Here is a 12,162-nt window from a genome sequence, read left to right on the forward strand (position 1 = left end):
ACTATGATTTATATTTTTCTTCTTTAAAACAAGGTATTCTTTGAATTGCGTTGTGACCTGAACACTGTGGTTAATGTATTTAAATGTTAAATACAGAGATAAAAACACCTTTTAAATATACGTGCTAAACTTGCTGTATTTTTTGTGCTTTTACCAATCATGTTTGGCAGACTTAGAACTTTCAAAAACTGTTTCCCCCAAAGTCGAGATCAGCATCGATGTTGCAGTGGCCCCAATTTCATAGGAGTACAGAACCCAATTTTTATGTAAAGGGCATTTTAAGACCTAATGACTTCAATTATATACTTCTCTGGTGAGCTAAAATTCAGAACAGTTGATCCCCTTAGCCCTCTTTTCTTCAAATAGTTTATTTGACCTTTCTGTAAACACGTGGCTTGTTTTTTTTTTCCGCCCCCGTTTTCATGTTTCTTTTTGTGTTTGAATTTTTCAACCAAAGCTGACCTGGAAGTGTCACAAAACTCCTGATTTACACTTAATTTTGTGCTCCTGTCCTCTCTGCTGTACTGGGTTACTTTTATGTCTGATTGATGCCACCGCTGCCTGCCAAAAGCAATTTTATACTAGAACTGGACAGGAATGGCCATCCGCCAAGGGGACCGACCTGTCTCTGGTTCTCGATTTGTCGTCTTTCATAGTTGATGCGAACACATACGACTATTTTCTCCTGATTCCCTAAATGGAAACTGAGGTTTTCTTCTGATTTCTTTTTTTAAAAAGGCCCTAAAAACACGTTTTTAATGCATTAAAAGTCATTTCAAATGTCCACGTTGATTGAGTTGACATTGCTATTTTTAATATTGTCATACTTGGCTGACTTTAAAGTCAGAATCTTGACCACCTTTATTTTCGTCTGTAGCTCTATTCATCTTCTTCATATTTGTACATTTAGTCTTTTCCATATTTTTTACAATTTCCAGCTCTGATTATGAGATGACTTTCGAAAAACATGTCAGTATTCTCGTTTGGAATGCCAAACCCAACCAGAATTGCAATCCAATAACATTAGCATGGCTTGATAGAAAAAGCCGCATGGCGCCAAAGGTGATGGAACTCTGAACTTATTAGCTGTGATATTGATGGAAATTCAGTTAGTATTTGTTTTGTTGGGGGAATGTTACTTACAGGCATGGTCTGTCCACCGTGCAAGCTGTTGATGGCAGCCTGTGCTTCTGCGTGGCTGGAAAATTTGACAAAGGCACAGCCTGCAAACATACACATAAGACAACACAACATCAGGCAGATGGCCTTGTATTTGTCAATTTTGAAAAAAAAACTAAAACGGTTATTTTCTTGTAGTGATCTGATCTATAAATATATTCTGGTCACTTGTGTGTTGAGATCGTCACTAAAGGCATTAGCGGCGTGGAACATCCCGTCCCTCGCCCCGGCTGCGCTAATTCCAAAGACTTGTTTGTGAATATTAATCTGTTTAATATTTACACTTTGTGATTTGTGTGCAGTCACTCATAAAGGAGATTAGCACGACAATAGCGCGGTCTTATAATCGGCCTATCTGACGGAATCGTTGCTCGCTTCGAATTTAAGACTTCGGTGGTGGCGAAGCAAGCGATCTGGAGGAGGGGGGGTTCTATGTTTTTTTTTTGCCTCGAAGGACGTTGAAATCATCTTAAATCTGTTGTGTGGTTAAGGCTCAGGAAGAAAGAGTCAACATAAGAAGTTGGCCAGAACACAAGAGAAATAAGCTTCGGCAGCAGCGTCGTGGAGCTTTGCTGGATTACCGTTTCAAACCAAAAGTGATTCAAGTGGATAATATTAATGCATGTTAGAAGTTATTTGCATGCTAGCCAAATGAACGAGTGTTACCTCAAAGTTTTTGTTGACTTTTAATCCCTTACAATCCCTATTAAGATCAATTGTGTTAAAAAAAAAGAAAAAATAATTGAGGGCTGTTTGTACTTGCTCATACTAAGCAGGCGGCAACCTTTAAGTGAGGAAATAATGTTTTCCTTACATCAGGTAGAGGACGAACAGTGCAATTTAAATGTGGCAGTGTTCAAAGGTAATATGTAGAAGCCTGCTGATTGGTGTGAATAAGTCGTCTGTGTTTACGAATATAATCACCTCCATCCCCTCTCTTTCTGAAACAAATGTGTGCTTGTCCACCAACACATAGATGGAGATAGCCTAGACCAGGGGTGTTCAAACCTTTCGGCCCAGGGGCCATATTGACTTTAAAAATTTGACAGATGGGTGAGGTCAGCACAAGATACGATACTTATTAAAAAAACTGCACCCGCTAACAGTACATATGAAACATAAACAGACAAAAAGGACTAAAGAATTAACATACTCATCACTCATCATAAAGCAAAAAGTATAAGTACAAAGTAAAGTAAAAAGGAATGTATTAAGAAATATTAAAATGTAATTTAAAAAAAGATAGAGGGGCTGTAAAACACGTAAAACACTGGTTTATGCGTGATGGCGCCATCTTGGGGAAAAAACAAAAAAATTATTTGGACAACTTCGGCGGGCCAGATTAAATGCCTCGCGAGCCGGATGTGGCCCGCCGGCCGTAGTTTGCCCATTGCTGGCCTAAACCTAATATTAAAAAAATATATAAGGAAGAAAAATGTATTTTCATGAAAAACATGAAGTTAAAAACTTTTGTTGCATTCAGACGTACATATATGCCATTGCTAAGACACAGTGACACCGATGTACTAATACAGCATTTGGTGCTGTATAGGGGAAGTGAATGGTAGCTCATTTGAAAACGGCATTGAATTAATCAGATTTACCATCATTGAGTACTCTGTTCTATCCTATTTTTATCCTTGGCCTCAGGTCGCTCATGTTTTAACTTTAGAAGGCGATCTAATTAACAACCTTGCGGATTTATTCGGCTGCTTTTCATTAATGGAGCAACAGCAGTGTTCACAGAACCAGGCACACTCTTCCTGAGACAAGCACCTCAGAGATGTAGGGAAAATGGATTTGAAATTCTTTCACATTTTTAATCAGCAGTGATTTTAAGATTGCTTTGGCAGTGCCCTTCAACATAAATATTTTACCCAACATTATATAAGCTTATACCATAGAATGTTGCAAAATACATTGATGGAACTATGTTATCGATCACAATATTCAAGTCAGGTCAGTATGCCTTAAATATTTGTTAAACTTTGAATTTTTATATTTATAATGTAGATAACTTTTTTCAAAGCCAAAGTTTCCAGACCTTTGGACAGTTTCCCCAATCAATAGAAGGCAAAATCTACTTTTTTCTTAGCTTTTTCTTTTCTTGTGAAGTGTAGGGTAACAGGGCATATGTGTTTTGTTGTGTCAAGTGCCCTGAAAAGGTCTACAGATGACAATCGCAAACGTCAAAGGACCCTTATTTTTTTTTATATCACCTGAACAATACTCTGAGGACTTTGCGGTGCAAAGGGGTTCATTCGTCTGACTGAAATACGTCGGTGGCTTGAAGTCCATATTTGAAAGAACAAACAGAATTGACCTTTTGTTGGAAAAAATGATGAGGTTCAGTGTGTTCTTTTTAGAATCCTTTGATTTTGTATGATAGCCTTCAACAAGGGGTTGGCTGGACCACAATGCCAGTGAGCATTTGGTTCAGATGGCCAGACAGAATAGTTTTCTGGTTGGCCTTCTAAAACTCAATATACTGCAGTTTTGTATTGATGTCAGAATACGCCATCATTGAAGCAGTACCTTGGTCATAAGTGTTTTTTTTGTCTTCGAAAGATTTATAAATCCTGCAATTGGTCAGATACATTTAAGCCCGTTGTATGTACCAATCGGCACAATGGTTATTCAAAAATTCAAGTATAGTCTTGATAAAAAATTCCCTCATGTTTTACGTGGCATTGTCATGTTAAACAGCCACTAGCTTTGACTTTTTTTTGTGCAGCCAAGGAAGAAAGGGTAACTTGATTCCAAAACTTCTCCAATTAAATGCTAGTGCCACAACCTCATGAATTATAGCATGCGTCTTGACTTTTTCTTTTTTTCTTCCTGAATTTGACGTCTCTGAATGAATTGGGCGAAAGTGGTGAGGAGAAAGATTGTATTGCTTTCAAGTGAAGGGATCTTGCCGCTGCCTTTTGAATTCCCCGGGTAGTAATATGTATGCATGAATTCCATCCGCCTGGATGGATGACATTTATAACACAACTTAATTATCGAGCTAAAAGCCATTTCTCTATTATTCCTGACAACTAGGGGCTCCATTCAATTCTGGCAGCAAACGCTGAAAGTAGTTTGCAGAAGTGGTGTGGTGGGTGTGAAACTTCTTGGCCTTTCTATTGGGTGATGAAGGGGGTGCTGAAAGAAATTTACATCAACATGGCACTCGGGCCTGCATCATCGAGCAGATAGCACAGTCAATTTCAAGGTCAGACTCATTTGAATTACACGAGGCTCATCTAGTTGTTGTTGCTGGGTAAAATAAGTTGCATTTATAATAACTTCTTGGCACTGTTGCACAGAGTAACATAATGGAATAGAACTATTTTTCTATTGTATTCGTTTCTGAGATGCCAGTCAAACTCCTTGTTTGAAATATAAAATTACTTCTTATAATAAATTGTATTCATGAAGGCTATCCAGGCTTCTTTTTTATCCGAGAGTTGGCAAAAATAGAATCAAGAATTTAAGTTATTTTCTCTGAACTATAATTATATGTATACATTGGTGTGTATATGTATGTACTATATGCCGGTGTATATATATTATATCCGGGCATTTTCACCACTATTGATTTCAATACAAGTTTCATTACAAATTGGGTTTAGCGTTTATGCTGATTCCAGAATTAGACCCAAAACCCACTTATAAAATTACTTCTTATAAGAAATACTACTAATGAAGGCCATCTAAGCTCCTTTTTTTTGTTTGAGAGTTGGCAAAAATAGCATAAAAATTGTAAGATATTTTCTCTGAACCGCACTTGTATGTTTACATGTATGTGTATATGTATGTACTATATCCAGGTGTATATGTATATATATTATATACGGAAATTTTCACCACTATTGATTTCAATACAAGTTTCATTACAAATTGGATTTAGCGTATATGCTGATCCAAGGTTTAGACCCAAAACCCCACTGATGGAGATAATCCTATTGCCGTTCACTATGAAATCTCACAAGATTTCCATACATCTCATGCAAGTTTTTGTCCAACTTTTAGTTTTCGCTGAACTCATGTATGACTTGAGGGCATTCAGCATTTGGAGGTTCCACTGTACTGCTGATATTCCTTTAATTTGTCGCAGTGAAACTTGATGGCAGGAGTGAAGAACAAGTGAAAGGGAGGTAACGAGTGAGAGACGAATGCCACTAGAGGAAACATATGGCGCACAAAGAGAGAGAGAGAGAGGGGAGAGTGAAAAAGAGCAAAAGTATAGCTCCTGTCGAACACGGCAGCACTGGCCCGTTTTCATTTTATGTGCTGTCAATCAGCCCGAGGCATCTGAACAGACAGGCAGGAAGAAAGAGAAGGAGGGTGCATGAAGAAAATGGAAGCAAGCAGTTGGGGAGGTGTGGGGGTTATGGACAATGTTAGTGTGCACAACGAAAAAGAGCAGGGATTAACTGTGATAGTAAGTAAGCAATTTGAGTTCTGAAAATGCTTGTTGTTCAATACAATCAGCCTTTCTTATTGATTTAATCTGTCGTGAAATGCATCCATCGGATAGATCAGGGGTGAACAAACAAAGGCTGTAAGGGCCAAGTTGGAATCCTTCCATTTTTATATGGTGAACAGAGGGTTGAATTTGATTTTTAGAATGCCTTCCTTTTACAATTAAGTATTAAGTCAGGGGTGCTCATTAGGTCGGTCACCAAGGTACTACTGGTAGATGGTATGAGAGTAATTTTTCATCCAGTCTGTTAGTGTCCTTCGGGCTTGAACAATGTCTCGTTTGTACGGCAACATCAGAATGTGCCCACCTCAATATTTATACTTTGTTTGAACATGCATATCTACTTAATTAACAACTGTTAAAGTCTCATCCGAATCTAAATGTGGTCCCAACCAGTATTACTATTTATGACCTGCCACAGCTGCTTATTAAGGCTTCCCTTTGATTTTGAAAACCTTTATTTCGGAAAACTTTGTTGTAAATCACGTGTCTGAGTAGGCCTTCCAGCGACCTCAGTGTTGACAACCTCATGTACTAAACTGTTCTTCATAAAAACAGTTTGTTCAATATATATATTCCGAGTTTTACCCAACAATGAGTATGTATGTAGTGAAATTTATAGTCGCTGACTAAAATTTTGAAATATCTACGTCCCTGAAATAATACTATAAGATTTTTCCTGCTGCATTGGGAGTGACTGCAGCTAAACGTCATACCTGGCTGCCTTATTTACAGGAAGACATAATGATCATCTGGGGAAGGATGATAGTGATCCATGGAACAAACAGACCGCAATTCCGAAAACAGTATAGGGTGGAATAAAGTGAGGTGGTCCCCAAAAAGTAAGATATGAACGTAAATGGAGTACTTAGGCAAAGGAAGGATATTTTTAGAGTCCCGTGATAAGGACAGAGCTGCCGCAAGAATAGACGATCAGACGTGTCTGAAGAAAAGCAACAGAGCAACAAAACGAATGGCAAAAAGGACTGCGCATGTTTGTATGTGCGTGTGCTCTGACCCTTACTGGCCCCATCAGGACCCCGCAGGACGGTGCACTCCTCGATCTGGCCGAAGGTCTCGAAAAGCCGCCGGACGTCATCCTCACTCTGTTGCTTGCCCAGCATCCCCACAAACAGCTTCCTGTCTTCTGGATCGGAAGAGAGGGAAAACAATATCTAATGGTAGCATTCAACTGAGCCAAGAGGGGCTTGTGCAACTCAATTCTGCCAGATCCCCCAATGGGTTTTTTAGCACAAATCAGTCATGCAAAGCCAGTAGTGCACCAGACTGGAATATTTCTAAGATAACTGTAGGTGACGCTACCAGCGTCATGTCTGGATCGCTGTAAGATATGCTGCTTTCTAGTCTTTTGTCCTGGTATTGCCTTATTGTAAAACCAGGGTGTTGCACCAGGTTTTGTTATTTTATACGCAATTACGCAATTGCACACTACTCATCTTCTCTGCACAGCAGCAATCATATGGCGCGCAGTAAATAAAATCCAAACTTGTTTTTTTTTAAACCCCTTTCCCCATGATGGCGCAGTTTACACGACAGCCAGTGGCAGTAGCTCTGTCCACTTATGTTTTTCGTGTTTTACAGCATGTTTTATATGAAAAATTAGAGGGAACATTGACATGCACCTGCTTTTGTGATACTGGTGTGCCCATAGCGAGCAATGATGATGTCGCTCACACTGGTACTCAGTGCGCTCAGGGAGGTTGTCTTTTCGCCCAGACCGGCGAAAAATTAGAGGGAACATTGCCACACATACAAAGTTATACTTCAAAATTATTTTAGAAAGTTGGAATGCTTAATTTTTTTCCCCCTGTCGTTCATCCTGGTACAGACATGGCATTAATCTTATGTTACATCTTTTACATTATTCATCTTCAAGTCAACCGTGGTGTGAAATAAAATTGTTACAAGCAAGTGCTTGTCATTTGCAGAAAGAGAAAATGAGAGAAAAAGAGGAGAACTTTATTGGCAATGACACTGTTGCTCTTTCACGTGAGTCATTTGACTCGTAGGGAGAGTCGGGGTGTGTTTGGTGAAGGCAGGCATCACCTGGCCCTCAACAGATGCGACGCCTCCTGTACTAGCCAGGTCCCATTAGAAGAATATAGTCTAAAAATAACGTGCCGTCCTCTTTTGCTGTGGGGAAATCAGATCCTGTTCCATCTCTGTGAGGTTCAAATGAGACATGTGCACACTACCCGCTTGGCCACACAAATGAACACCTGCATAATCAGTTGGTTTTGGTGGCTGAGCCATACTGCTGCTTTTAAGTGCCTCTGTTGAAATCATGCTGTCTGTTTATCGCCCCCACTCCATCCTAGACATGGTGCCCTGTGGTGTCCACTGCAATGATTAAGTATCCCTATTAAAACAAAAATTGTAATCGTCTAAATGTATTCTTTGGATTTGTTTTTTTTCCATTATTTTTTTAAGGAGATACAACGGATTGCTAGATTTGTTTGATTGAATTACACATAAGATGTTAATATTTGAAGAGGGATTAATTATTCTTAATCCATATTCATTTGGATTTTCGTTTTGATACAGAGATTTTCTTTCACAAGAGAAAATATATTTGGCATAATTTCACACATGATGTTTTGCTATACATGGGGTGTCCAAACTATTCTACACAAGAATGGACAGTTTAACTAGTTAGAATCGCACTTTTAAGACACCAGATTGGTGGAAATGTATAAAAAGCTGCAACCACTGAGGTTCTCGTGGATTGGTTAGGACACCCTTGTTCAGGACTGTCCAGAAAACTATTTATTTATAAGCAATTTTCCCTCTATTTTTTTTGTTGGTCTGGGCACAACCTCCCTGAGCGCATTGAGTAGCAGTGTGAGCGACATCATCATTGCTTGCAATGGGCACACCAGTATCACACCTGCCATAAGCAGGTGTATGTCAATGTTCCCTCTAATTTTTCATGCAAAACATGTTTTAAAACACAAAAAAACATAAGAGTGGACAGAGCTACTGCCACTAGCTACCGCGTAAACGGTGCCATTATGGGGAAAGAGGTAAAAAAAATAATAATAATAATGATAAAATACAATTTTGATTTTATTTACTGCGCGCCATATGATTGCTGCTGCGCAGAGGAGGCGACAGTAGTGCGCAACTTAGAGGGAAAGTAGTTTATAAGCGATAAAGTAAATTTCCCATAAAATGTCCCCTTTGAATGAGTAGAAAATTGAGGAAATGTAGTCAAATCCTTGGACATTCATCTTGAACATGTGATTGGATAAATGAATCTGACTTCTGTTCAATAAAGCGCAGAAAAAATATGAAATAAAACCACAGCCTGTCCAGAGCACGTGACCTCATTTGCCATGAAGGCCTCTCGATCTTTCAGATTTCCACTGAGGGGTCCCTGTTAAATGGGCAGAGTGCGGTTTTACACCCCTGCCCCCCACTGTGTGTTAATGTTGTGGGACAAAAAAAGTCTCATCTTGGTCTTGGCCTGAGGAGATCTAATGGTGGCTTTACAAGGATAATTAACAAGCCATGAGCGAGGTAATGAACTTTCCAAATGTGCTGGCAAACGCAAAAATAAATGACACCCTAGCGAAGGCATTAAAGGAAGTGTGAGTGTACTTCAGAGCCGTCCCCCGGGACCGCAGAATGAATTTGGTGCTCGCTATCTTTTCATTGCCTGACCTGAGAGAGTTTCCGCCGGCCAGCCGGCTGCCCTGGCCACGAGTATTGATTGCTATTAATTAGTCCTCTTTGCACCTGTCTCCAAAGCTGCTCCTAGTGGATTTTTACAAGCCACGTACATCTCCCATGGCCACTTGCACGCACTAAATTGGCATTTTATGAATATGAATATCATGCAATGCACTCTTTGCGTAAGGGAATGACACTGCAACTTTAAAAGTAATCTATTAAAAGTAGTAAAACACAGAAAAACCGAATGTAGTTTCTAGTTGTATATTTGTATTAAGAGGCTTGAGGACATTGCCATAGACGCAACATATTATAAACTCCTGGAACCTACTGCCTTACTTTTAAATGTGTAAATGTTAAATTGAAAATTATATCATTCAGTAAATAGACAAACAATACTTCAAGTAGTCACACATTTTAAGAATAAGTAAAATGTCAGTTAATAGTGAAAATCCAATTTCCAAAAATCCCTCAATGCACCTAAACGTGTTGGATTGACACTGTTGGTCTTTTTTTTGTACGTACTTGTTATAAAGTTGAAAATTTCAAATTTTTACCACTCTAATTATACATCATTGTGAATTTGTAACAGGGGAAATCACTTATCGCTATCCTAATGTACGTTGGAAGCAAGGAGACACTCAAATGAAACCCAGAATGCCTTGACCGGTAACTACCCTAGTCACCATGGTAACAAAAGCCAGACCATTGGCCCAGTAGTAAATAGATAGGGATAAAATCTGGCTCACTTGCATTAACAGCCCTCCTCTAACCATCTAATTTCAGTAAAACATAAGTGATGTTAAAGCAACAGCAAATACTGGAATGGAAATGAAGGTTAAAATGGTTTGGATGTACATTGGTGGTAGAAAAATGCTGTATTATTGAGTTTGGGGGGTTATGGATGAATTAAGGGAATACTTGTAGCTAACATTATTTCCAGGAAAAGTCAGAAAAAGCGAGAAGAGAATGATTTGCTATGGTGATTTGTGAAAATAGAATAAAGGCAGAATGGTGAAGATATATACAAGTATGCCATTAGTCTTAATCCTCATGATATCATATCAAAGACCTGTTAGAAAGACGCCAGAGAACTATTATAACTAGTGACAAAACATGCTATGATGTCTCTGTTAAGCTATGCACATAGAAATGAAGATCAGTAAAGTAATCAAAACACTACAGTCATCTGACAGTTGCTTGTCACCAGATGCCTTCTCATTCCCTCCCTGTGGTATATTAAAAACTAATAGATTTTTCACAGAAAGCATGTGCTGTCAACACTGATGTGACTCCCCCAAATATAACATTCTACTTGCATCGTATCCTCGTTTATTTTTTATTACCATCCTTCATTTCATCGTCTCTCTCAAGGCCGATAATTAGTTGCTATAAATCGTATTTGGGAATCTTCTTTCTTTGTAATAGTTTTTTTTCTTTTTGTTTAAATTTAGTAATTTTTATAAATGCTCCTGTAGGGTAGTAAATATCTTTTGTTTTCACAATTTCACCCATTCATGCCTGCTGGCTATTGTCGAGGAGGCTTGGTAATAGTAAGTGTTCATAGAGCATGGACAGCTGCACCCGATAATAATAAAAATGACTACCAAGCCGCCGGGTGCATTTCAGAGGCAACGTAATGTTCTAGGCAGCACAACAGAGGAGTTGCATTTCTTATGGACTCATTAACAAAGCATGATTATTAATTAATTTATTTATTTTGGGATGGACCCGCAAGACTTGCCAACAAATACATTTCCATATGAAGGTCTGTGGAATACATAATTGTATTTTGTTTCACATTCTCCATTTTGGGATTAAATGATGCCTTCTGCTTTTCAATTTAGTGGTTTTGAGGGGGAATAGTAATGTCCACATGCTTTTGCCATGTGATTGCTTTAGAATGTTTTTTTCGGATATTTTTTTCCAATCAAAGACTAATTTAACTTTGGAAAAGAGTTTACGATACATCATTTGAAAGCAGGCCCCAAAATTAATGCAAATTCAATGTTAATGAGCAGCCAGTCTGTTCGTTTTAAAGAAAGAATTAAAAAAAAATGTTAAGTTGGTAGGAGTGAGCTGCAATCATTGCTGAGAGAAGGGGAAATTGCTGCTTATTATTTTTGAATGCGTAGTTTTGCAGATAAATTGATCTGAAATTGTCCTAGGTTGTTAACTGAAAGCATCAAAACACAGAGATGAAATGAAACCTTCCCATTGAAGGGAATCCTTTTTCACCCCTGATACTCATAATTAAAAACCCTTGATGAATTTTTGCGTCATGCTTGTCGAACATTGTTTCTTTGCAAACTTTTGTTGAGTTGAATGCGCAAACAACAGTATTGCCTGTCTTATTCAAGTGTACTGCCGAAATTAATTGCTTGAAAATAAGTATAATGAGAATGACATCCTGCATAATGGCCTTGAATTTCTATGTGGGTGCAGACTGATAATAATTGCACAAAAATAAACATTTCAATTGTCAGTGTTCCAGTGCAACAGCAGGCTGTGTACTTGTTAATTATCCTTACAACAAGTCCTGTCACACTTGTATACTGAGAAAAGATTGACACATTTTTCCATGCATTCTAAAGTCAAAGTAAGCCTAGATATGAGGAACTGGCTCTTGCTGTTTTTGTCTACCTCCTAAAGTGCAACAATTCAATCTTTAATAAACCTTTAATTGATATCCTACAATCTCAGTCTTGTACTAGCCATTTTCAAAACTGTCCACCATGGTTGAGTTTTGCTAGGTGGTAATTTCATCGCGCAGAGGGGTATTCTGCCTTCATTTGCATGTAAAGTGGAACACGGTTCTC

The 12,162-nt window shown here is 38.5% G+C and overlaps 1 protein-coding gene and 1 long non-coding RNA gene across 7 annotated transcripts in view; one reads left to right on the plus strand and one right to left on the minus strand.

The window, feature by feature from the left end:
* LOC144194558 (uncharacterized) overlaps positions 1–12,162 on the plus strand; it is a 195,993-nt gene that overhangs the window by 85,705 nt on the left and 98,126 nt on the right. The gene's annotated exons all lie outside the window — the stretch shown is intronic.
* The window catches only part of celf6 (CUGBP Elav-like family member 6), a 132,271-nt gene that overhangs the window by 31,710 nt on the left and 88,399 nt on the right, over positions 1–12,162 (minus strand). For 4 of the 6 annotated variants that reach the window (XM_077713708.1, XM_077713704.1, XM_077713705.1 and 1 more), the window contains exons 4-5: positions 6,669–6,797; positions 1,144–1,223 (exon numbers count right to left, since the gene is read on the minus strand). In XM_077713708.1, the coding sequence (XP_077569834.1) occupies positions 1,144–1,223; positions 6,669–6,797 (209 nt within the window). The remainder of the gene's footprint in view (positions 1–1,143; positions 1,224–6,668; positions 6,798–12,162) is intronic. The other 2 variants (XM_077713709.1, XM_077713707.1) reach the window with 1 other exon arrangement.

Source organism: Stigmatopora nigra, chromosome 3 (assembly GCF_051989575.1).
Source record: "Stigmatopora nigra isolate UIUO_SnigA chromosome 3, RoL_Snig_1.1, whole genome shotgun sequence".
NCBI classification, from domain to species: Eukaryota; Metazoa; Chordata; class Actinopteri; order Syngnathiformes; family Syngnathidae; genus Stigmatopora; species Stigmatopora nigra.